The sequence below is a fragment of the Miscanthus floridulus genome, chromosome 13 (genome assembly GCF_019320115.1).
Source record: "Miscanthus floridulus cultivar M001 chromosome 13, ASM1932011v1, whole genome shotgun sequence".
NCBI classification, from domain to species: domain Eukaryota; kingdom Viridiplantae; phylum Streptophyta; class Magnoliopsida; order Poales; family Poaceae; genus Miscanthus; species Miscanthus floridulus.
In genome coordinates, this window is record NC_089592.1 from 28,955,783 (window position 1) to 28,982,724 (window position 26,942).

Here is a 26,942-nt window from a genome sequence, read left to right on the forward strand (position 1 = left end):
TGGGAATGAGTGAGTGAGTTGGTTAGGGCTCTGGGTTAGGGTCTCCACGAGCTGGACAGCTGGGTTAAGGTGTGGGGCCAGGTGGATTTCTAAAGTGACACCTCACAATCTTTGCATGGCCAGCTGAGTGAGTGTCGAAATTAACTAACAGAGACTGAACTCTGCCAGGGCGTGCAGATGAGTTGGCGGATTGCCCAGTGGTGTTGGAGGACTCTCCATCCAATCAACAGTGAGCAGTCTGAATGCTGATTTCAGTGCAATTTATTTTCTAAACTTGAATTTTAAATGCAATGCTGATCATGATGCTTATGCTCACAGCTATGGCAAGACCGGGTCATGATAAAAAACATATCTACTCCTTCTATTCTAACTTTTCTAACCCCTGCTATTCGGTGCCGTAGTTTTGAATAGCGAGCTAAGCCCCTTAGCGTCTGCCTTTCTCAAAGGCTAAAACGAGCTATAGCGGGCTAAGCCATTTAGCGGTTGCAAAAAAAAAATATCAATCATCAGGTAATTTTACACATAATAAACATAGAAGATAAGACATTACATATACCAATCAACAGGTAATTAGAGGTAGCTACGTTGTGATGCTTGATTTAATATATGCAGCATGATAAATATATGGATGCTTATTATATACTGTATGTACATTGTCACGTACCAAATCTGACTGTATGATTTACATATATATATGCTTATTATATACTGTATGTATGGACATACAGAGTGAAGTAGCTTACCTGCATGGTGGTCGCTAGCTCGCACACGCGACGATCGAAGCCGGTCCCTCGTGTCAAGAAGTCGAGACTCAGAATGGGCGAATGGATAGGGTTACGCACTCCAATTTGGGCTGCCACGCGATTTGGGCCAGAGGGTATTGAAAGCCCACGCTGAGTTTTGGTGATAGCGGCGCTAAAAGGACGGCAATTTAGCAGCTTTAGCGCACTTTTAGCCGCTAATTAGCGGCAAAATTCGTTTAGCGTGAAACCTGTCGAAGCCTAGCGGCTGACCTCTCCAAATGCTATAGCCGCTAAAGCGGCCGCTATATCCCGTGATTTAGAACTTTGTTGGGTGCATCTCTCGACGAGATTTGGTGGCATTTTAGGTAGAACAACCCCGGTGTGCATCTCCCCGACAAGTCTTGCCAGGAGTTGCTCTTGAACTCTATCGGCAAAGAACAAGCATAAAATCGGTTCTACGAACTGGCAGGGCTTGCTGATTTTGGAGTTACTGCGTGGTTAGATCGTTTGCGATCTCGGGCGTGCTAACCCTTTCTGACCGTGTGATTCGAGATCCAATTCGGTGTCAACAAGTCTATAAATAGACTCCGTTCTCTAGTCTCATGATGTATTGTGAGCGCCCACAAGACCGTACAATCATGGTGCTTCTCCTGGCCTTATTGCGTCATATTGTATATATACTGCCATCGTCTCCCAACTCAGGTGTTCGCCTCGGCGACGTACTCATGCTTTGGTTGATATTTGCTCCAGCACTGGAGGCAACAACATACACAAACATCCAAATCCAGTCCCCACTAGATATATGATCTTATCCGTTTAAAGTTGGACAACCTCAGTCAAACAAATACGTAGACAAATTTGCCAAATCAGATGGCATCATAGTAACATTATCTACAGATGCTACAGTATATACATTCTTTTGAGCTCTTTGAGCCTTTCCTTCTCTCTCTTTCTTGTAAACTTCCAAACAGAGGCAAATTGGTACATACTCTATAAGCTGTCTTGGTGCTGGCCAGTTAATGTTGGCCAATTGATTTCCACCATTTTTATTATGTCAGAGTATCCAATAAGTCTGCACAATTCACATATCATTGATTAAAAATTTGAACTGGTTAAATAATTATTGTTGATACTACAACATTGGAACAAAACGTTAAATACTCCCAATAAGCTACTACTCCTACATTCACGGTAACTACATTAACGCACGTGTTAATTTGAGCAAGACTAGTAATGCAGCCCGCATACAACTAATTTATCAACATACTCATATAGTAGTTAGCTCACATATGACACATTGTTCTCTCACAGAGTTTCTTGGTTCTTCAGCAAAAACTAGTTGTAAACTTGTAACCTGCTTCTACTGTGTCTCATCCTCACTGTTCCCTATCTCTACATCCCTTTAGTACCCTTGCTCTTATGCGTTTATTTCCTCGTACCCATCCATATAATATAACATATAGGTCCAAACGAGGCTTGTTACTTTCTTATAATGTCCAAAATAAAAGTTAGGGTTTCAAATAAAATGCATGTCACAAATCTTTTGTGTGGGTTTTCATAGATTTTAGTTCAGTGATTCAAACACTACAAATGTTAATCGTAGTGGGCAAAAATCCTTAACCGACAACCGCCTCGGCCCGAAAGGTCACGGTAAATGGAACCTTTTCCGAGGCGGTTCGATGCCCGCCTCGTTAAATCGAATAAAAAACAAAAAAGGAAAAAGCCTAGATCTAGCCCTAACCGGGCCTGGATCTAGGCCTTGCTCTGTCGCACGAGCCGTGACCCACCGCGCTCCGCATCCGCACTGGCCACTCGCCTCGCGCCCGCAGCCGCCGCGTCCGTGCCAGCATCACCACCACACAGATCCATCGTCACCGCAGTAGATCCGCCGCGGGTATGGACGACCTCGTGCGCCACCACGGATGGGGGCCGCCCAGCCATGTATCCGCGGCGCCACGCCCTGGATCTACGCTGCCACGCCCTGGATTCGTGCCACCACGTCCTAGATCTGTGCCGCCACGCCCTCGATTTGCGTCGCCCGGCCCTGGACCCGCGCCATCCCGTGCGCCGCCGCCGCCCTAGATCCACCGAGAGGTGCGGCACCGTCGTCGGGTGACAGAGAGAGGGAGATTGAGAGGGCGCCGAAGGGAGGAGAGAGGGCGCCGCGACTAAGGGAGGGAGGGAGGCGAGGCCTGCACTACTCGCTCGCTCGGGAGACGGAGGCGTGGCCCGCTGCTCGCTCGGGAGGGAGGGAGGGAGGGAGAGGAGAGGGAGCCAGTTTGGGATATGTGAGGGATTGAAACCCTAAGCCATGCTTTCATACTCGCGCCTATCGGGCGTCATCTAGGTCTCGGCCATATTAATCTAGGCGTGCCATTTTAAGAGGCCCGCCTCTGAAAATGGACTGATTTTCTCAGGCGGGCCTTGTTGGTGTTTCGAGTAAGCACCGACTAGTAAATTTGTATATTGCGTGTCTGACCTGCATGGTGTGCTAAGATGACACAAGGATTATACTGGTCTAGGCCGAATGTCCATACGTCTAGTTTTGAGCTGCTTGTGTTACTAGCACTGAGTTTGCAGTAGGGGGTTACAAACTGGTGAGAGAGGGAGGTAGCTCCCAAGTCTTGGGTGTGATGCGGTGTGTTCGTTCGATGAATCAATCCCCCTCAGTGGGACGCCCTGCTTTCCCTTTTATAGGTTTAAGGGGAAGCAAGGGTTTACAACCGAAGGGAGGAGGAAAAAGGAAAGAGAAATAAGGCTTCCAGAGGTGCGTCGTCCTCCTCTTCGCGTGGTTCCCGCTGACCCTATAAATCGTGGTGGCAGCGACATTGTACCGGGGTCCTGTTGGTTGCTGCAGCTTATGTGTGGGCGTCATGCACCATTCTTGTGTCCCATCTCATCCGAGCAGACGAAATGGTCAGAGGGTCCCCTAACAGAAGCCATGCGGGGGGCTAGCAGTACAGTGCCAGTCAACGAACGACGATTGACTGACGTTGGACGGTGGTTGGGCATGGAGTTGGCAGCACAATGCTGGCCTATTGACGTGATGGGCGACGTGAGTTTCCCCGTATGGCCTGATACGATTGCCAGTCACATTAGGACATGTCCGAGACGTGCTCCTAGGCATGCGCTTCCATATTGTTGTGGTTGAAGCGGTTTTAGCCCTACCCTGGGACCACTGCTTTGGTTCGGTAGCAGATCTGATCCTCAAGGATTAGGCGAGGCAGAAATCTCTCCCTAGGAGCCAGGCGAGACAAAATCCGGCCCATAGGGGTCGGACATGGCACCCCCCCCCGTGGGACCGGACAAGGTGTGTCCTGGCCACTGGGGGTCGGATGATGCGAAAACCTCGTCCTCGGCGTCGGACGAGGCGAGGCCTAGCCCCTAGGGGTCGGACAAGGTGAAAACCTCGTCCTCGGCATCGGACGAGATGGGGCCTAGCCCCTGGGGGTCGAACAAGGTAGAAACCTCATCCTTGGTGTCGAACGAGGCGTGGTCCGGTCCCTGGTGGTTGAACGAGGCAGAAACTTCACCCTCGGAGTCGGACGGGGCCGTAGTTGCGTCATTAACCATCGACTGAGGCGATGTGACGCTCTTTAATTCTTTGGCTTGGATATCCGGGTATAGATATTCGACAGTAGCCCCTGAGCCTTTGGAGGAGTGAGACACTCCTCCAAAGGCTTTTTTCATGATTTGTTGCTCCCGTGGCCGTTATGTCATGGAGGCGGGTCATTATTAGAACTTCAGCGTTTTTCCCCTTGGTTTGTTAGTCCGTGTAGGGCAACCGAGTAGGATTTAGATACCAAGGCTCCATGTTGGAGATTGGCAACACGAGCGCCCAACCCCTAGGGAGGACATGCATTGGTAATTCGTTTTCCACCGGGTGCGCGTGAGCGCACCTGGTGGGTGTAGCTCTCGAGCCTTTGGGAGGAGTGAGACACTCCTGCAAAGGCTTTTTGCGGTCCATTGTTTGAGGGCGTATGGGAGTACTATTTGTTATTGTTGTTTTGCAGGATGGCAGGTTGCGTATGACACTCGTTGTTTGTTTGCGATCGTGTGTTCGGTCTCCCTACGATGCCGAGCCCTCGAGCCCCCACGCGTAGCAGGGGCTCGGTTGGGGGAGTCGGTTCATCTTGTGATCATCATCCCTCATGCATTCATTCGCTAGAATGAAGGGGCTGAGCCAGGCCATGCTTTCCTCATTGGATGGAGCACGATGCTCGGTGAGTTGTTAACGGGCTTGTTCGAGTGGAGCCTCGGCATCCCTTCATGGGGCCCGGTTCGAGGTCAGCTGGTGACTGACTCTAGATTCTTGGTGGCTGGTTCATATAGTTCTTGGATCCATTCGACCAGACTGAGGGCTCGATGCCTTTCTTTTGGGGAAAAACCATGAACCTTGCATCATCCAAGACTTGAATCGAGGGTCAGGATGCCCATGGTGCTTCGTGCGCTTTGGGTATTGGCCACTAGCGAGCCCATCCTTAACCTTCCCTCACTCTATGGTGCCCTAGAGTGGCCGTGAACCCACTAGTGGGCTAGCCTTTGAACTCCTAGGCGTTAATAGGTCGTAGGAGCGTTTTTAGCTCCATATCCCTCTTACTTGCGGTGGCCCATGGCCTTTAAAGTCGAACCGTCGCCCAGTGGATCCTTCATGGGGAAGATTGGGATAGGCGTGCGCTCGTCTCTTGAGGTGGCGAGGTGACTGATGCTATGACAAATAGTGAGGGCTTGAGCCCTGAAGGAAATGGATCTGGTAGGGCATGTGGCGCGTTAATTTAGGAGGACAGTTCACCCCTTGCCTATTCTGCCCTTACCTTATAAACGAAGTAGTTTCTCCCCAGCCTCCGTACGTGTAGCCGCATCCTTTGCCCTTCCAATATTTCTGCCTTTCGCTCCTGAGTCCTAGCCTTTGTTTCCCTATTTCCACTCCACCATCGACAAAGTTCTTGCTCTCTAGCCTTATGCCACTGCCGGATCTGCTGCATTGCCATCCTCATTCCTTGATGGAGCCATGGCCTCGCTCCGACGTTCTCCGCGTGCGCATGGAGGGTCTAGTCAAGAAGGGCCTTCTCTACGCAAGGACCACGATGAATGAGTGGATCGTACTTGGAGGCGAGGATGTGCCGTCACCGCCCGATGACTACATCGTCTCCTTTATCCCCTTCCACTAGCGGGGGTTCACAACTCCTCACCACTGATTCCTCTAAGGGCTGCTGCACCACTACGGGCTGGAGCTACATCATCTGAATCCCAACAGGATTTAGCACAACTTGGCCTTCATCGCGCTGTGTGAGGGGTATCTGGAGATTGAGCCCCACTTCGAGCTATGGAAGTACTTCTTCACCATCAAGCTATAGAAGAAGAAGGAGAAGAAGCCGGACTTGGCGGTGCCGATGGGGTACGAGAGCATCCATCTATGGGGCAGCCGGGCATCAGAGTATATGTCCATCCCCTTGTTGAAGTCCAACAAGGGGTGGCACAAGCTCTGGTTCTACATGAAGAACGATGATGCCACCCCCTACTGATCTTCACCGGCCGCCTGATCGAGGTGGTGTCGAGGGCATGGAGATATGGGCCCATCGAGAAGGAGCAGAAGAGGCTCGACGACCTGCTCAAGGCCATCGCGACTCTGAAGTGTCATGGCCTTCGTGGGACCTCCGTCATCGGAGCATACCATGTTAGGAGGCTAGCGCCGCTGATGGCGTGTGCCCTTCTGATGTATAAGATGACATCGGATTCCATGCCCGATGGGACAGTGATGGTCGCTGGCGAGGCCCTCAACATTGGTGAAATGGCACAACGCCTCAAGGAGGCAATGGAGTTCCCGATGGATTCGTTGGTGGATCTCACCCTGATGTATCTAGTCTCAGGGCATCCCACGATGCGGCTAGATGCGAGTTTCGTCGAACTGGTAAGCCTTCTTTGAGTTTCTTTTATTGGCTGACCCTCCTCTATTCTTAAATTCTAACCACCAAGATTTGTAGCCCAACCTCATCGCCCATGATTCTGACCCACCACTGGTAGAGGACGCGGCGTGGAGGGTGGCGAACCGCGCCACGACTAAGGTGGTGAAAGCAAAGAAGGATCAGAAGAAGGCGAGGAAGGAGCGAGGGAGGCTCTAGCATGGAAGGCGTTGGCAAGGCTTGGAGGAGAGCGACGATAATGAGGAGGAGGACCTTAACATTCTGTGGGGCGTTCTGGCGCTCGAGGACGAGCAGGCCGATGTGGGGCAGATCAACCTGACCCCGATTCCACAGCATGCTCCGATGCGAACCGAGGAGGACACGCCTCCAAGATCGGTAGGGGAGGATGTGCCCCTGAGGTTGGCAGAGCAAGTCCGCCCCACTCCAATCGACCCCGATGCGCCTCCTAGATCGGTGGGGGAGGAGGCACCGCTGAGGTTGGTGGAGCAAGCCCGCCCTGCTTCGACCGACCCTACTAGGGGATCGAAGCAGCCAATTGTCATCGTGGCGGAGTTGGAGTCAAGTGGACATCCCCCAAAATGATCTCGGGTAATGGCATCGAGGTGAGTTAACAACTTCTTCGTCCTTTTGTTGTGTTCTCGGATTTTGTTGTGTGACGTTGGTGCTTTCTGTAGCACTGGCCCCCGCAAACCCCTAACATTGGCACCATAGAAGATCCTAGCGCATCGACCAACCCTTAGGAGCTGTCTAGCGTGGTGCCGGGGGCACGCAGTGATGGCACCGAGGTGGACACAGCACGACCTGAGGAAGCAGGTGAGGCGGAAGCGTCGATTGTGTCATGGGAGGCACTCGTGGAATCGGCGCCCGTGCAGGTCGATGCACCCGAGGTGGGGCAGATGGGAGGAGGCACGAACGAGGCATCCCCTATGGAAGCAGCGATGACTTAGACTTCGGAGCCTGAGCTGCCAACCTCCTCAGTCATCGGAGGATCCACTCCTGAGGGAGCGCCGATGACGGAGGGGGTGCCGTCGGCCCCCGTCGGGCTGATGCCGATGGTTGTCATGGTTGACCCCTCAGATGGGGCTAGGTCCTCCTAGTCCCTTGTTTGGCTGGGCGATGATCTGCTCACATGGGGAGGAGGCCAGCTCTGATGGGCCCGATGGTTGGACCCAAGCGACTTGGTGTTCACCCTCGATGACCCAGCGGAGAAGGACTGGACAAGCAGGTGCTCGGGACTTGAGTCCGTAGTCTGCTCCCTGACCGGCGCGTTGGGGGTGCTGAAGGACGACATCACCCTGGCCGGCCAGGTTTGTCGTGTCTTCACGTTTTCTACTTTTGAGCCTTGTTTATATGATTCTAACCTAACTTTTTCGCAATCCCTTGCGATGCGCAGCTAGGAGAAGTCCCTATTCCTCCATCGTGAGAGGGAGTTCTGGGGGCTTGCTACCGAAGTGCCGTGGCTGTAGGAGGAAGTGGTGAGCCTCTAGACCAAGGAACGGGAAGCCCATCAACATGCCGACAAGGCCGAGGACAAGCTCAAGGCTACGGTCGCCAAGGCCGGGGAAGATGCCATGAAGCTTGGACGACTCCGCCCGGCGCTTGACTTTGCTCAGTGTGCGCTTGAAAATGAGCAGAAGTCGTGGGAAGAAGATGAGGTCCTAGCCACTGCCTTGGCCGAGGATGTTGGCGTGCTCTAGAGGTAGAAAACGGTCCTCGAGGAGCAAGTTAATGGTGAGGCTCTGGTTACCTTTTCGGTTGTTGTTCAAAGTTGGATTTTGACACTCTTTGGTGTTTGGCTTGGGCAGCCCTTTAGACACAACTCTTCGAGGTTCGGGGTCAACTCTAGTCGGAGAGCGACAACCACGATGCCCTGCACGCTGCCATTAGGATGGTCTTCAATGACCTCGGGGTTGCCCTGGCCATGGAGACGAGCTCGCTCGAAGTGCGGGTTACCCAAATCCCGGATTGGGCACACGCGCTCGTAAGGGAGGCCCTACACACCACGTGCATCACGTGATCGCCGTTGCCCTCTCCCACTACATCGACATCAACCTACCGGTGATCAGTAAGGGCTTCGCGCCTGGCTACACTAACACCGAGATGGACGAAATTGAGAAGGAAGCGGAGCCCTCGGCGTGGGACCTGGCGGAGAAGTTCGAAGAAGAAATCTTGCCCAAGAATGTTTAATTACATAACCGAGTCTGGCGACGGTCTTTCTGTAAAGCCTTTTATTATGGTCAAAAACTTTGTTTCGCCCCTCTATATATATACAGTTTGTTGTGATCCGCCCCTTGTTTTATGTTAAGGTATTAGAAACTTAGTTTGCGAGCGACTAAGTAATGATCACGCTGGTGAGCAAGCGGTGCCATAGCCATCGGGATGTAGGCTTTTTTCTTTTCGACCAGTTTTACTCATCGTTAGTTTTTGGCAATTCTTATTTCTAGGTCTCATCACAAAAAAGAAGGGTCAGATGAAAGAATGTTTCTGAGTATATGTACTCGTATCAGCCCTCGAGTAAAACCCAACCCTAGGTAGTTGCCAGGGTTGGGTATTACTACAGTCTAATCAGATCTAAAGCGAACCCATAGGTGGTAACATTTTTTGGTTTTTGTAGAAACATCACTTAGTTTGATAAGCATATTGAAAGCTTTGGAACTTGGAAGACTAAGGGTAAAAACAATGTAGCTATTTGATGTTCCAGGCATTGGTGATGGCTTTGCTGTCCTCAGTCTTGAGCTTGTAGGTGCCGGGTCAGAGTACCACTGCGATGATGTGCGATCCTTCCCACAACGCTGAAAGCTTATGGCGATTTTTGTTGCTCTGGATGCGGCGAAGGACTAAATCACCTACGTCGAAGGCGCGACCCCGCACGCATCGGCTATGGTACCATCGTAGGGTCTGCTGGTATTTGGCCGAACAGAGTAGGGCGATGTCGCGCGCTTCATCAAGCATGTCCATGGCATCTTCCAAAGATGCTTCATTTCCCTGCTCGTTGTAGGCTTTGACCCTCGACGCTCCATAGTCGAGGTCGGTTGGGAGGATGGCATCGGAGCTGTAGACCATGAAAAATAGCGTGTAACCGGTTGCCCAGCTGTTGGACGTCCTTAGGCTCTAGAGTACTACAGGAAGCTCGATGACCCACCGTCCGCCAAACTTGTTCAAACGGTTGAAGATCCTAGGCTTGAGGCCTTGTAGGACCATGTCGTTTGCATGCTCGACCTACCCCTTCATGCAAGGGTGCGCCATGGCAGCCCAGTCAATGTAGATGTGATGGTCATCATAGAACTGAAGGAATTTCTTCCCCGTGAACTATGTGCCGTTGTCGGTTATGATGGAGTTTAGGACTCCGAATCGGTGGATGATGTCCGTGAAGAACAACACGTCCTACTCGGATTTGATCACAGTGATCGGCCGAGGCTCTATCCACTTCATGAACTTGTCCACGGTGACAAGTAAGTGCGTGAAGCCCCCGGGCACCCTCTTGAGGGGCCCTACTAGGTCGAGCCCCTAGACTGCGAATGGCCACATGATGGGGATCGGCTGGAGCGCTTGAGCCGATAGGTGAGTTTGCCGAGCATAGTACTGGCATCCTTTGCAGGTGCATATGACTCGCTAGGCGTCGGCCACCACGGTTGGCCAATAGAAAGATTGCTGGAATGTAGTTTCGACCAAGGTTCTAGGTGTGGCATGATGTCCGTAGACCCCTCCATGGATGTCTTCTAGTAGGTCCTTCCCCTACTCGGTGGGGATGTAGCGCTGTAGGATTTCGAAGAGGCTGCGCTTATAGAGCTGCCCTTTGATGATGACAAAGGACTTGGCATGACACGCGAGCCATCAGGCCTCCATCTTGTCGACAGGGAGCACCTCATGGAGGAGGCAGTTGAGATAAGGTGTTCTCTAGTTGATTGGAGGGTTAGGCTCCACCACTGGGTCTTCGATGAGTTCCATGACCTCTGGGTTAGATGGGACTGAGGGTCGGTCAGCCCCCAAGCCTAGAACTGGCGGCTCATTATCGATCTATTCTGGTCCCTCATATCGGACCAAGGGCTTGTGCATGTCGCTAGCGAAGATGCTAGTGGGGACCGGCTCTTGGCTCGATGCCATCTTTGCTAACATGTCGGCTACTTCGTTGAGCCGCCTTGGGATATGGTTGAGTTCGAGGTCGTCGAACTTGTCCTCCAACTGCCGGACTTCATGGCAATACACAACCATTTTGGCATTATGACAGCTTGACTCCTTCATGACCTGGTCGATGACCAGTTGTGAGTCACGTTGGACATCAAGCCGTCGGATGCCCAACTCAATGGGGATGCACAAGCCATTGATGAGTGCTTCGTACTCTGCCATATTATTTGAAACTGGGAAGTGGATGTGAATTGCGTACCTCATGCGCACCCTGAGGGGGGGAATGAAAACTAGCCCAACATCGGCGCCCTTCTTCATCAGTGATCCATCGAAGTACATCATCCAGTACTCCTGATCGACGGCCGCCAGTGGCATCTGGGTCTCGGTCCATTCAGCCACAAAGTCAGCCAGTACCTGAGACTTGATGGCCATTCGTGGGGCATACAGGATGCCCTGATCCATCAGCTTGAGCGCCCATTTCATGATTCTCCCTGTGGCCTCCCAGTTATAGATAACCTCGCCAAGGGGGAAGGATGACATGACGGTCAACTAGTGTGAGTCGAAGTAGTGGCGCAGCTTTCTCTTGGTGATCAGGATGGCATAAAGGAGCTTCTGGATCTGGGGGTAGCATGTCTTTGAGTCAAACAAGACTTCACTAATGAAGTACATGGGGTGCTGTACCTTGAGGGCGTGTCCCTCTTCTCCCCGTTCTACAACCAAGGCAGCACTGACCACCTGAGTCATAGCTACGACGTAGAGTGGGAGCAGCTCTCCCTTAGCCGGTGAGACCAGAATTGGGGCCTTCGTCAGGAGCACTTTGAGTTTGTCAAGCGCTTCCTGAGCCTCAGGCGTCCACGTGAATCGGTCAATTTTCTTCAGGAGCTAGTAAAGGGGGAGCCCCCGCTCACCGAGGCATGAAATGAAGTGACTAAGCGCTGCGAGGCACCCAGTAATCTTCTGAACTCCCTTTAGGTCCAGAATAGGGCCCATCTTCATGATGGCTGAGATTTTTACGGAATTTGCTTTGATGCCACGCTCAAAGATGATGAATCCAAACAGCATGCCCCTTGGGACCCCAAAGACGCATTTCTTGGGGTTAAGCTTGATGTCGTTCTCCTAGAGCTTCCTAAAGGTCTGCTCTAGGTTGGCCACGAGCTGGTCGGTATGCTTGGACTTGACTACAATGTCATCCACGTAAGCCTCAACGGTCCACCCAATGAGGTCTCCAAAGCATTTGGTCATGTAGCACTCATACGTAGCCCCAGTGTTCTTGAGTCTGAACGGCATCGTAACATAGCAGAATGACCCAAACAGGGTGATGAAAGAGGTCATGAGCTGGTCAGACTCTTTCATCGCGATCTAATGATACTCAGAGTACGCATCAAGGATGCATAGGGTTTCACACCCTAAGGTCGAGTCAACTACCTGATCTATGCATAGCAAAGGAAACAAATCCTTTGGGCATGCCTTATTGAGGCTCGTGTAGTCGACACACATTCTCCATTTCTGACTTTTCTTTTTTACAAGAATGGGATTGGATAACCACTCTAGGTGGTATACTTCCTTGATAAAACCGGCCACCGATTTCTTCACCGATGAGCCTCCTATTCTCCTCATTGAAGCAGCGAAGGCATTGTTTGACTAGCCTAGAGCCTGGCCTGATCTTCAAGGCATGCTCGATGACTTCCCTCAGAATTCTTGGCATATTCAAGGGTTTCCACATGAAGATACCTCGATTGGCGTGAAGGATGTTGACGAGCGTGCCTTCCTACTTGGGGGAGAGGGTGGTGCCAATGCGCATCGTCTTATCGGTGGAGTTATCGAGGTCAATGAGGACCTCCTTGATGTTCTCCATAGGCTCAAAGGATCCGGTTGCCTGCTTCACATTAGGCGCTCCTTCGGTGATGTCCTTCCCGATGGTTGTGAGCTCCTCGGAAGCCAGGGTTACCGAAGCGAGCTCACAGCTCTCAACCTCGCACTCATAGGCCCTTTAGAAGGAAGTGCCGATGGTGTAGGTGTAGATGGGGAGGGCCATGAACTTCGCGTAACCTGGTCGCCCCAAAATGGCATGGTAGACCGGGGGGAACCTGACTAGCTCAAAGGTGAGGGTCTCTGTCCTATAGTTGGATGGATTCCCGAAGGTGATGGGTAGGTCGATCTACTCGATCACTATTTCCTGCTTTCCTAGCACGATGCCATGGAAAGGCACCCTGGTTGGCTGGATGCGCGATCAGTCAACACCCATGGCATCAAGAGTCTCAGTGTACATGATGTTGAGGCCGCTGCCCCCGTCCATCAGTACCTTGGTGAGCCTCTTCATGCCGACAATAGGGTCAACCACGAGTGGGTACCTACCTGGGTGTGTGACGCTATCCGAGTGGTCGGATCGGTCAAAGGTTATGGGAGACCCTGACCATTTGAGGAAAATGGGTGTGGCGGGCTCGGCTTCGTAGACCTCACAGCGCGCGAGCTTCTATCGGCGCTTGGAGCTATATGCCTCTAGCCCACTGAAGATCATGAGGCAACCATCCAGCGACAGAAAGCTATCGTCCTTCTCTTTGGTGTCGTCGGCTTCCGCCTCGGGCTTCTTCTTCTGCTCCCATTTCATGGAGCCACCGGTGAAGAAACGCTCCATGAGGGAGTAGTCCTTGTACATGTGCTTGACAGGGAAGGCATGGTTCAAACATGGCCCCTTGAGCAGCTTATCAAAGTGATCGGGGTGCCCTCAGCCATCGCCCAACCAACTTTTTGCTCGGCGGCAACCACGAGCGAGTCCCCATGCCCTTTCTGGTTCTTCTTCTTATTGGAGCAGTTGGAGGGCCCTTTGTCGGTGTCCTCGTCCTGCTTTGCCTTGCCTCTAGAGCGATCAAAAAAATACGCCAACCACCTCCTCACCGAAAGCATGGCTGGTCACGATGTCGAGGAGTTCCTTAGTAGTCCTTGGGCCCTTACGTCCCAACTTGTGGACTAGGGACTCATAGGTGGTCCTTGATAGGAAGGCTCCAATGATGTCGGCATCGGCGACATTGGGAAGCTCGTTGCACTGCTAGTCAAATCATCGGATGTACTCATGGAGAGTTTCACCTGATTTCTGTCGGTAGTTCTTCAAGTCCCAGGGATTCCTAGGGCATGCGTAAGTGCCCTAGAAGTCCCCTACGAAGATTTGTTTCAGGTCCACCCAACCCAGAACGAGTTGGGCGGAAGGTGCTCCAGCCACGTTCGCGCCGAGTTGTCCAGGAACAGGGGGAGATTATGGATGACGAAGTCATCAACGACCGCACTGTCGGCCCGGCATGTGAGCCGGTAGTTCTCGAGCCACAAGACGGGGTTTGTTTCCCCAAAGTGTTTCGGGACGTTAGTCGGTGGGCGGTATCGGGGCGGAAGTGCCGCCTTGAGGATATGCCGACCGAAAGCCTGGGGCCCCGTCAGCTCGGGGCTATGACTTCGGTCCTCCTTGCGGTCATATCGTCCGCCCCATCGAGGGTGGTGACCGCGGCTGGCCCCTCCCCTGCATCGTTGCGGGTACACCGGCGGGCATCGAGGGTGTCGCGTGCGTCACGGTTGCGACCGAGGCGCTCCTACACTAGAACTATTATTTGCTTCCTACTGCCGTGCAGCGCTTGGTGGATTGATGTGTCCTTGTCGGGCTGCCTAGAGGACGAGCGCTGGCTAGCATCAAGCTCCCGTCACCGAGACATCAAGCTCTCAGCCTGCTACGTAGCCGCCCGCTCAAGCCGTGTTTGAACCTCACGGTGGGCCCATCGATCCTTGGGCGTCGCGGGCTCCAGAAGCCCCTTGAGCAAGGCAGCAGCAACAGCAATGTTCTGGCTTGCCCGTGTAAAGTGCGGGAGCGCCTGATCGTCCTCGACGATCCTCCGGTTCACGTCACGGGCGAAGGCACGTGTGCGTCCTCTGTCTCCATGGTGCTCGATCTTGCGATCGAGCTCTGCGCGTTCCAACTCGAGCTGGAGTCGTGCTTCCTCAAGCTCCAGGTGTCGGGCCTACAGCTGCTCCACCCATAGGTGAGGTGGGGCTCCTACGCCCCCCTCGACCTCATCATCGAGGTTTTTGGTTGGGGCAGCCTCCTCCTCGCGGATGCTCTCGACATGTCCCATGGGGGTACCTATCATGAAGCATTCACAAGTGGGGTGGTGGCTCCCCCTGCTGGAGTTAGAGCTAGAGAGCGACTCTAGTTTCTCTATGAGGAAGTCGTGGAAAGATTCCATGACATGTTCGATCACCCCCGCGAACTCATTGCTCGTGGGGGACGGAATCATGCGTTGCGCCACAAGGTGGCCAACGGTCTCTGTGGCATTGCAAAGACCGAACGGGGGCACTATCGGGGCGCTTCGGATGAGGTATTTCGGGGAGAGCGGCTCTCCCCCGGTAAGCTGCGTCATGACATTAGCAAACGAGAAGGTGAGGTGGCTCAAGTCTTCTCGGGATGGTTGGGGTCCCAGGAAGACACCGAGCTGACGTTCCAACCTCCCATAGTCAAAGTCCAGGAGCTGGTCGCTCCTGGGGGCACGTGCCTGTAGCACATGCAGCCATAGCTCCTCGAGTGCCTCAGTGATCGTGTCGAGGCCGGCGGAGTGGAGGGGTTGGGCGACGACGGGCGCTCACGCCAGCTCTCCCTCCACCATGACGATGAAGTTCAGGTCCCCGAAGCGCACGTGTGTGCCCGGAACCTAGCTGATGTCATGACTAGCCATCCAAGGCCTGGTATTGATGTCGAAGCGCGCAAAAGGCTCCTACCTGGCATGCCAACTATCGGTGTTTTGAGTAAGCACCGGCTAGTAAATTTGTATATTGCACGTCTGACCCGGATGGTGTGCTAAGATGACACAAGGATTATACTGGTTCGGGCTGAATGTCCCTACGTTCAGTTTCGAGCAGCTCGTGTTACTAGCACTGAGTTTGCATTAGGGGGTTACAAACTGGTGAGAGAGGGAGTTAGCTCCCAAGTCTCGGGTGTGATGTGGTGTGTTTGTTTGATGAATCGATCCCCCTTAGTGGGACGCCCTGCTTTCCCTTTTATAGGTTTAAGGGGAAGCAAGGGTTTACAACCGAAGGGAGGAGGAAAAAGGAAAGAGAAATAAGGCTTCCGGAGGTGCGCCGTCCTCCTCTTCGCATGGGTCTCGCAGACCCTGTAGATAGTGTGACAGCGGCGTCGTACCGGGGTCCTGTTGGCCGCTGCAGCTTATGTGCGGGCGTCATGCACCATTCTTGTCTCCCGTCCCATCCGAGCAGACAAAATGGTTAGAGGGTCCCCTGATAGAAGCCATGCGGGGGGCTAGCGGTAAAGTGCCAGTGAACGAATGCCGGTTGACTGACCTTGGACGATGGTCGGACAAGGAGTTGGCAGCACAGTGCTGCCCTGTTGACGCGATGGGCGATGTGAGTTTTCCCGTATGGCCCAATGCGACCGCCAGTCGCATCAGGACACGTCCGAGACGTGCTCCCGGGCGTGCGCTTCTATGCTGTAGTGGTTGAATCGGTTCGAGCCCTACCCTGGGACCACTGCTTTGGTCCGGTAGTAGATCCGATCCTCAAGGATCGGGCGAGGCGGAAATCTCTCCCATTGGACCGGACGAGGTGTTCCGGCCCCTCGGGGTCGGACGAGGCGGAAACCTCGTCCTCGGCGTTGGACGAGGTGGGGCCCGGCCTCTGGGGGTCGGACGAGGCGGAAACCTCGTCCTCACCGTCGGATGATGCGTGGCCCAGCCCCTGGGTTCGGACGAGGCAGAAACTTCGCCCTCGGAGTCGGATGAGGTCGTAGTTGCGTCTTTAACCATCGGCTAAGGCGACGTGACGCTCTTTAATCCTTTGGCTCAGATATTCGGGTATAGATATCCGACAGGCCTCTTATAAGGGCCGCCTTGGTTAATTGATTTTAGGAGGCGGTTATTTTTTAACTGCCTCGGTAAATCTATTTTACGAGGCGGTTGATCGTAACCACCTCGGTTAACAAAAAAATGACCGCCTCGGTTAATCCCAGGCATTAACCGAGGCGGTTTAAAAGTCCGCCCGTCTCTGAGGCCAATTTCAAAACATCTCGCAAAAAATTTTGTGTAGTAGTGAAATTTTTGAAACTAGGTGATACCCTGCACATTGCTACGGAAATCGATCACCTTCTCCATAAATCGATCTACTCACCAACTACTCCATGAACGACTGCAACTCTCTCTGGAGAACCTATTGTCGACCCCATTGAACTTCACCGCAAACCACATGATGAAGTCCACTGCCGCTCTTCCTCCCGTCGCCTGCCCTCAGTTGTTGCTGTTGTCATCTCCAGAGCGTGAGTGGCAACGTTTGGAGCATATAGTGGCCTGAGACTGGCCTTCTGGCAACGTTTGAAGCACATAGTGGCCGTTTGTTAATTGCCTGTGAGTGGGAACGTTTGGAGCAAGTGACTTTGTGGCAACGTTTAATTTGGGTTTTATTAGTCTGTTCAGATATGAGCCGAAGTGGTCATTGTTGCTACATAGATGAAGGTAAAGAGAAGCAGGCCCAAGGTGATGATGTGGCCTACTAGTGGGATTCTCCTATTGAGGTATAGTAGTTTTATAAGTGACTCTAGCTCAACCGATTGGATGAAAATTATGTCTAACCACCAAGATTTGAGTGCTCTATCTTCATCTCAAATTTTGGTGTCTGTTTTAACAGAAAACACCTAGTTCCTCCTATGATGGTCACATTTTTAAATTTTCTGAATTTTTCATTGCAGCCGGTTAGGCTACAGCTGCACCGCTATTTGGCCTGTGGTACTTTTGATGTGTTGTTTGGCTGCTCAACAGCCACACAAAACATCTACAATACGCAGACCGCACTCCTACTGAGATGTACATGAAAATGGTTAGTTACCTTTGAGAACCGTTGCCATCTTTGAATCCAAAACTTTGAACTGCACTATCCGTGAACCGAAACACTTTCTCAAGCCTGCCAATGGAAATTAGAGAAGTCCACCATTAGCGTAATAGTTTTTTACATTGTAAAAGGAGACAATCAGACAACACTACCTAAGATTGGTGATACATATGTACTCCATGGCAACACTACTAGCTATATAGCTAGTGTTTTTGTAAAGGGACGTATATAGTGCCTATGTATAAAATGAAAATTCCTATCAAAGATTTCCTCAAAAAAAAAAAAACCTATCAAAGAGATGGAGTTTTTATCTGCAGTTCGGCTTTCAAGACATGAATAATACATATCACTACATCTGTTGGTGGGGTGGCGTAAGATTTGTTCAAAAAGAGTGGCTATATATGTAAAACTGGTCTGAATGGGTTTTAAAGCACAACAGCTAGCGCATATATATATCACATTGACACCACAATCTAGGAACTGGATGTTTGCAGAGCGCTGATAAGTCGGGGGGCTGGGGGGGGTGGGGGGGGGGGGGGGGGGGGGGGGGGGGGGTGAGTATATATCATATGTATGACAGCAAGAGTAAATCCATGTTTACATACGGATAGAAACAAAACATCAAGAAGTTGAATCATGTACGGTTGTGGTTGAGTTAATAAATTAGGACCCGTTTGAGAAACAGGAATTGTACAGAAATTTTACAAGGAAAACACATGATTTAGATTTTCTTTTTCCATATTTCAAACAGGACCTTAATGTAAAGCGTACGTGTAGCAATGCAAATGCACCTAGCTTATTACTAGCTCACTATTTCGCACTCATAAACATTTGCACTTTGTACGTTTACTCTTTAAAAAACAGGATCATAATTTTGCATGATAATATATAGGATCATAGTTTGAACTTAATTAAGGTGTTTAAAAACTTCTGCATGATCTGTGTATATTAAAATTTTCAGATCGATCCCACCATACATATAGGCAAAACGGAAAAAATGTGCATTACCAATATTTTCAAGAATAGTTCACTTGACATGTCCTCTCGTACGTATTTGGCCCTATAGAACTTAGAAGAAGAAATAAATAAGCATTACCTGTAGGACGTAGAATTCCACAAGCAAACTTGTCCGCACTTGGTACCGGTAACCAATATGGGAAGCGTTGGGTGGCAAGCAACTGCAACAACGTCACCGGCCCCAAGCTTACTGTTGGAGGTCTCTTCAAGCCCGTGAACATACCTTTCTGAGTCCATATCCCAGATCTGATTTTTTTTTAATTAAAAACATTTCTTACTGATCAGTGTATTGTGTACGAACATGCATGCGCTGCAGAGTGCAATTATACAGTATGTTCTCCGATTCGATGGTTGTTTCTGATGGGGGCCGGGGGTTACCTTTGTCTGTTCGCACTCTTGGGCAATAGCCATGTACGGCCGATCAGTACTAGTTAAGTAACAAGCAACAGAACTGCCCTCTGCAATAAACTCGGCAATAGGCTTAGACGAATCAATGCTCCAGATCTGTCATTTTCAAGTATACGATACGTGTTACAGCAAAACTAAGGCCCCGTACGTGATAATATATACATACTTGCAAGGCGAGAGAGAGAGAGAGAGAGAGAGAGAGAGAGAGAGAGAGAGAGAGAGACCCTTATGCTCCCAGGCCAGGTGCTGCCGTATTTACCAGAAATGCTTGCAAAACTGTCAGTATGCCTGGGATTAAAAGCCAAATGGCGCACAGTCATCCAGTGCGACTCGAACTCTCGAGTACACGCCCACCCATTGTCCCAGTTCCATAGCTTGATCACAGTGTCATCAGATGACGACAGAAGGAAGGGGTGAGTTGGGTGAACCGCCAATGATTTTACTGCAGCATCGTGAGCTTTCAGCTTCATCACTTCTTCCGATCCATCTATATACGTGTACACACGGATCTTTCCCCTATTATCTCCGGAGACAACCCAATTTCTTCGTGCAATAAACTTAACCGGAACGCAACTGCCTGAGGTACCGAGACTTAGGGAAAGAACTATCTCAAACTTTGTCGTACTTGCCTGCATGCCATTAAACAACAGATCGATTGCATTCAACAATTTCAGCGTGACCATGTAAATTATATATATATATATATATATATATATATATATATATATATATATATATATATATATATATATATATGATATTTACTATAACGTTATAGTAAACCACTTAGTAAGGAGTTACTATGATATATATACTCCCTTAACATAGTTCATCCTAGAAATTTTAAAATAGATTAAGAGAGAACAAAAAAAGGCATATGTACCCTCACTTTATTTTTCTAATCCGATGCTATTATCAAAATGATTAATGGTGATTGGTTGATAAATCATGTACACTAGTAGAGAACCGACTTTCGGTTTTTACCGTTAGTCCCAGTTGGGATGGGCCCGGGACAACCACCAACTGAGACTAGAATTCCCTGCCCAACAGATAGTGCAACAGGATTTTCCAGTAGGGACATTTAGTCCCGATCTGTGGTTCAAACTGGGACTAAAGGTTGCCTTTTAATCCTGGTTGGAACCACCAACCAGGGCCAAAGGTCCCGCTGGCTTTTTATTCCGGATGGTGGCTCCAACCAGAACTAGAGATCAACCTTTAGTCCCGGTAGGCTCCACCAACTGGGACTATATGTCCCCACTATATATACGCTTCCACGGTCCCCCTAACCCGAGACATCAGTTCAATTTGGTCTGTGTTTGTCCATGTTCTTGCTTGAGGGAGCAAGTTCTTGCTCTCGGCCGCCAGCGGGCTCTTGAAAAGATTTTCAGTCTTCCATCCATTCTACTTTCTAAAGGTTAGCAACTTCATCTTCTAGTCTTTCATTGCTGATAATGTTGATCCTTTCATGGTTTAGTAATAAATCGAGAAATATGTGGTTTTTTACATTAGGAATAATAATGGTGGATTTTATTTTTATTTATACATCATTTCTACCTAACCTTAAACATTTATAGTTTTCTAGATCTTTGTTAGCAACATTAGTTCTTGATGAGAGTAAATAATCGTTAAAAAAATTATGTGCCAACAAGTAGGGTGCAAAATGGTTGCAAAATTTTTAAGTTTACTTGGCATGCATATATATATTTTGACACATTTTTTATATGTTTCTCTAATATATCTTCCATCCATTCTACTTTCTAAAGGTTAGCAACTTCATCTTCTAATCCTTCATTCTAATAATGTAGATCATTTCATGGTTTAGTAATAAACAGAGAAATATGTGGTTTTTTACATTAGGAATAATAATGGTGGATTTTATTTTTATTTATACATCATTTCTACATAACCTTAAGCATTTATAGTTTCTAGATCTTTGTTAGAAACATTAGTTCTAGATGAGAGTTAATAATCGTTAAAAAAATATCTGCCAACAAGTAGGGTGCAAAATGGTTAAGTTTACTTGGCATGCATATATATATTTTGACACATTTTTTATATGTTTCTCTAATATATATTGCATGATATATTTATATGGGGGTTCTATATTCATTGGGATAGTTTTTTTAGTTATGATGAATGGCGGCGGACTTCCCATCCACAGAAACCAGGTTTCCACTATCGCGATCTTCCACTCGCGCCACCACCAGATAGGGTCGTTCCAAGTCACCCAGACCCATCAATAGTATGAAATATTTTAAGTTTTGCTTGCTAATATAATTTTTGCATATATACATTCATTCATAATATGATTGTTGCATATGTCACAGACTACATCTCTAGTCAAGTGGCTGGAATCAACACTATGGCTGCTCGGGGTGTGGGACATCTTCGAGACGACGACAAGTGAGGTCATCAATGATGAAGGTGGCAAGTTATGGACATGTAATCACGCCTTTGACATCCCCATTAGGTACAATCAAGATGTGCGCCAAGACATTGTGCAGAATGGACGACAAATGCCGACGAAGAGAGGCGCCTATATCGATACACGTGCTGCTTTGTTTCCAGGCAATTGAACGAATTGGCTACTATATGCCTGATTTCTCGTCCTTGAAGATAGAAGCATCACATGAGCATAATTTGGACGTGCGAGTAAGTGAAAGGCATGGGAAATTCAACAAAATGGATGTGGTAAGTCATGTATGATATCAAAGTAATGTTTATTTATTCTTATTATTATATGAGCGCTTTTTGATATTTTTTATTTGTCTGCTTGCATAATTTGCGCTATGATTTCACCTATTTTGCAAGTGGCATGCAACCCATTCTCACGCAAGCTATTGAGCGACTGGGGTACGCCTAGGACTACGTGGAAGACCTAGGCCAGGGTACGACAGCTAGTATCTAGTATTACGTGAGATTTAGGTAGAACCAGGCCATCAATAGTCCGACAGCAGTCTACATCTATGGGGTACCATGTCTTCGGCGTTGTGAGGCAAGAGAGAGTGTTTTAGTGCGGGCCTTGCATTACATAGACAATGACCGTGGTTACTGTATCCGAGACAGATACTTCTGGCAATAGAGATTGGCTAGAGCTGCGGCCGGCTTGTAAGGTTCAAGTGTTAATTAGGTTTATTTATATTTAATTAGGTTTATTGGAATGGTCATGTTTAATTAGGTTTATTTGTATGGATATTTTAATTATGTTTGTAAGCAAGTTAATTATGTTTAATTAGGTTTATTTGTATGAATATTATAATTATGTTTGTATGGATTTAATTATGTTTAATTAGGTTCATATGTATTTTTGTAGCAATAGATGTTTGGATAAATTGCAAAAAAACACATTGGTTGATATGATTTTTCTCAAGGTTGATATACATGTTTTTTGAACGGGGAATAAAGGTACCCTGCCTATAATTTTTTAACTCATGTAGGATTGAAAAGCATGTGCAAATAAAAAAAATCAGAGAAATAAAAACACAGAATTTTGTCGGAATGCAAAAAAGGGATCTTTTTTAGTCCTGTTTTGTAGGATAAATCGGGATTAAAGGGTAATCCCAGTTTTTGTTACAAATCGGGACTAAAAGTCTCCCACCTACCACGCCGACACTGCTCCTACCTACCACCGCGCGCGATCACCAGTCATCCCACCTACCACCGTTGTTCACGCTTATAAAACCGGTCACCACAGGCGCCATTGATCTCCGATGACGACATGTAGTGCTCTATTGTGCCCAATTCGATTCATATCCATCTGTTGTTGTTTGCCCAATTTTCTATCCATATATATGGTCACTCTGTGGGAGAAAGCTCTCCACATACAAATTTTATTATGCGTAGTCAACAATGATGCACACAAGAGGTGCTAGAAGAATGTTTTGGGAGATGGAGCAACGCCGAAGCCTGGAGAAGCTGGGTGTGATGTCATGCAACGTAATTGTTGCATAGGCTGTCTGCTACGTTGATGGATCCATCCTCTATGGTGTGCTCTGGACTGTCTGTCCATGCAAGGCATGAATGGGCTATCCACGGGTTGATGGATCCATCCAAGTCAGGGTGTCTGTCCATTCAAGGCATGAATGGACTGTCTCCGGAGAGTCATGGGTTCATTGGAGCTCGCGCCACCGCCCCCTTTGTCTCCAAATAGGCATACTTCGTCATCCACCTCTGCCATCCTCTGTCACCTATTTGACCACACTTTGGTGCTAGAAGAATGTTGGTACACTTTGATTGTAACATTGACCTATTCAGAGAAAGGTCTTTGTTGTCGTATATGTAATTTTATTGATAGGTCTTTGTTATTGAATATGTAATTTTATGTACCCCAAATATTTATTCTAATGTTCTCTAAGTTTTTTTTATTATTGTTTTCGATGTCGCATGTGTCTCATATTCAAAATTTCCAAACGACCTTGGATGGAGAAATGACCAAAATGAAAGTTGTAGATCTCAAAAAGTTATACAACTTTGTAATTGAGAACTTTTTCATTTGAAATAATTTTGTCAAAGAAAACTATGTTTGAATTTTGAATTTTTAAAATGTCCTCAAATGGAGAAACAACCAAAACGAAAGTTGTAGATCTCGAAAAGTTATGCAACTTTATAGTTGACAACTTTTTCATTTAAAATCATCTACTATTTAGAAATTCAAATTGAAATTTAATTTTTAAAGAAGTATGATTTCTCTTTTTAATCTCTGGCTAAAACTAGTAACTGGTCTTTCTCCATCATACTAACTTCAAATTTAATGATTTTTTTTCCTAAAATTTTCTAAAATCATGCTCTATCAATTTATTGTATTCTTATATCTTTCATTTTGGTCATCTTTTCATGTGACTTTGTTTTATCAATTCAAAAAAAAATCTCAAAAATGGCAACTTCAAATAGCATTTTAAACACAGTAAATGAATTCAACTAGAAAAGTCATAAACATAAAAGTTGTAGAAATGATCAAGATCTATAACTTTTATTTTGATCATTTCTTCATGCAACAAAGTGGTAGTAAACATTGTTCAAAATTTGCATATCTCTTATATAGTTTCATAAACTATAAGTGAGAGATATAAATTTGTGAACAATGTATATTACCACTTCGCTAGATAAAGAAATGACCAAAATGAAAGTTATAGATCTCGAAAAGTTACACAACTTTGTAGTTGACAACTTTTTCATTTGAAATCATTATGTCGAAAACTATGTTTGAATTTGTCAAATTTAAAATTTGAATTTTTAAAATGTCCTCAGAGAAACAACCAAAACGAAAGTTCTAGATCTCAAAAAGTTATACAACTTTGTAGTTGACAACTTTTTATTTGAAATCATCTTGTCAAGGAAAACTATGTTTAAATTTCTCAAATTTGAAATTTAAATTTTTAAAATCTAATTATAATTTATAGCATATGTTATTAAACATTTAAAGCATGAAACAAAAGCATTATAAATTGTATATGAAAGCAAATTTGTATTGCATTTTTTGAGCTATATTTTTTTACTACGCAATTTTCAATTTGTAGCTTATTTATGTTAAAGGAAATGTTAAAAACTGTTGCATGGGTGGGAAACGAAACTGCTGGATAGGCAATAGTTTCGTCGTGCTCCAAAATTTAGCTTTAGTACCGGGTTCTTCCACAAACCCAAACTAAAAGTCTTTTAGTCTCGGTTGGTGACCCAACCCGAAACTAAACATCACAACCTCTAGCCCCGGGTTGGGCCATCAACTGGGACTAAAGGTCTTTTAGTTCTGGTTGCTGTCCTAACCCAGGACTAAAAGATCCAACCCTACATATACACGTCTCTTCTCTTCTTCTTCCTCCTTTCAATCGCCACCACCAGAGAGCTCGTGAACCGGATCCACCACCCCGCTGCTCCGCCGCTCGCCAGCCGCGCCGTGCGCCCATCCGACCTCGCCCTCTTCTCTGGCTCACACGGCGGCACCCTCGCCCTCGTCCTCGTCTTTCCGACGCATGCGGCGGCGCCCTCATCCTCGGCTTCGGCGCGCACGGCCTCACCCTCTCCCTTGTCTCGATCTGGTCAGCCTCGCCCACGTCTTCCCTCCCCGGCACGCGCAGTGGCACCCTCGTCCAATCCTCGTCTTCGGTGGCCGGCCTCGCCCTCGTCCCCCCTCTCCGACGCGTGCAGCGGCACACTCGTTCGATCCTTGTCTCCAGCGGCCGGCCTCGCCCTTGTCCTCCTCTCTAGTGCGCCCCTCGTATGTCCTCGTCTTCAGCCGGCCTCGTCCTCGTCCTCCTCTCCGGCACGCGCGGCAGCTCCACCACCCTCCTTATCTCTGGCCAGCGTCTTTGCTTCTCCGGCCTCGTGCTCATCTCCGCCAGCGCCACCTTTATCTCCGGTCTCGACATCATCTCCGCCGGCGCCACCCTCTCTGGCCTCGGCCTCGCTGCTGCCGCCAGGTGCGCAATACGTCGTGCCAACCCCATCTTATCCCTTCCTGCTGTGTGAAACCGAGCGCACTCAACTCTAACTTAAGCTAATTGACTAGCTATCTGTATTCGATCATACTTGTATTTGCTTTAGTGATATATTTTGATATATATATATATATATATATATATATATATATATATATATATATATATATATATATATATATATATATATATATATGCGGAAAGATACTGACTTTGGTGATATAAATTTTGATATATTGGCTTCAGTGTGATATATTGTATATATATGATATGCATTTGGTATAAATATATGGTCCAGTTATATGAATTTTGATACATAGGGTTTATAGATGTGAATTTTGATATATATAATTTAGTGATATGCATTTTGTTATATGAAAAATATTGACTTCAGTGATATATTTGAATTTTGATTATATATATATATATGAATATATGAATTTTGTTGTATAAATTCATATATTGACTCCAGTGATATGAATTTTTTATATTAACTTTAATGCGAAGAGATGGTTGGACGTCTCCCAGAACCAATTGTCCTGAGTTGGGGTTATTATATTAATTGGGGATTCGAAGCAAGGTTGCCGGTTGTACCATTCAATTATCCTAGCATAGTAAGCAACGATATATGTTTTAATAAATTAATATGTTAAATACACTTGTGCACAATATATTTTTCTGATATGTATATATGTGTTTCTTAAATGTACCATACCTAATTGACCCAATTGTTTGGCTTGAAGAGACACTTTCATATTTTGGGGTTGAGGGAGTGGATATTGAGAGTTTTGACGTAGATAATGGTCGATTGGTCGAATGTCGCATTGGCTTTTCCTTCGCCGCTAGGAGGGGTACATGTGTTGTACAAATCTCAGAGGTGGAAGTAAAGGCATCTGAGAAGAAAATTGTAACTAAATATGTTGTCATTGCATGTTTGAATAAGCTTGTGAATATTCGGTACACCCTGCCTACACTATCCTCTTTGACGATACAAGCAATAGATGCGGGCTGGTATCATGATGTTGCGGGCTTCTGTGTAAGTATTGCTCGAACCAACCGAAATGATGTGGTAAAGTCGAAGTTAAACTTATAGCTTATATTCAGATATGTTGTTATTGGAAACCTTTGTTCTCATATCCATTTTTTCTGCCAATACTTACAAGTTGAGGACTATGACTTAACCTATGCAGGTTGTAGCTTTGAAGCCATTCTAAACCAGACAATGTATGCATTAGGTTTTGATTGGAAATATGCTGATGAATGGCCAACACTTACTATAGAAGGATTTCAGGAAAAACTGATTATGACTAAGAGGGGATCATCTGACCCACCGACTTCTCGACAACCGCTTTCCGTCGTTAGTAGACCATGTGCTCGTACTTTTGAAGCAAGGGAGAGTGCACTACTTAATGCGTTGCTCTACG

At 47.8% G+C, this 26,942-nt stretch overlaps 1 protein-coding gene across 3 annotated transcripts in view; it reads right to left on the minus strand.

Moving 5' to 3' along the window:
- Positions 1 to 1,496: 1,496 nt before the first annotated feature.
- Positions 1,497 to 26,942, minus strand: part of LOC136502116 (uncharacterized) — a 58,195-nt gene continuing 32,749 nt past the window's right edge. For all 3 annotated transcript variants that reach the window (XM_066497592.1, XM_066497591.1, XM_066497593.1), the window contains 5 exons: positions 19,312 to 19,716; positions 19,058 to 19,183; positions 18,759 to 18,925; positions 17,660 to 17,734; positions 1,497 to 1,815 (listed from right to left, as the gene is read on the minus strand). In XM_066497592.1, the coding sequence (XP_066353689.1) occupies positions 1,734 to 1,815; positions 17,660 to 17,734; positions 18,759 to 18,925; positions 19,058 to 19,183; positions 19,312 to 19,716 (855 nt within the window). In that variant the 3' untranslated portion in view covers positions 1,497 to 1,733. The remainder of the gene's footprint in view (positions 1,816 to 17,659; positions 17,735 to 18,758; positions 18,926 to 19,057; positions 19,184 to 19,311; positions 19,717 to 26,942) is intronic.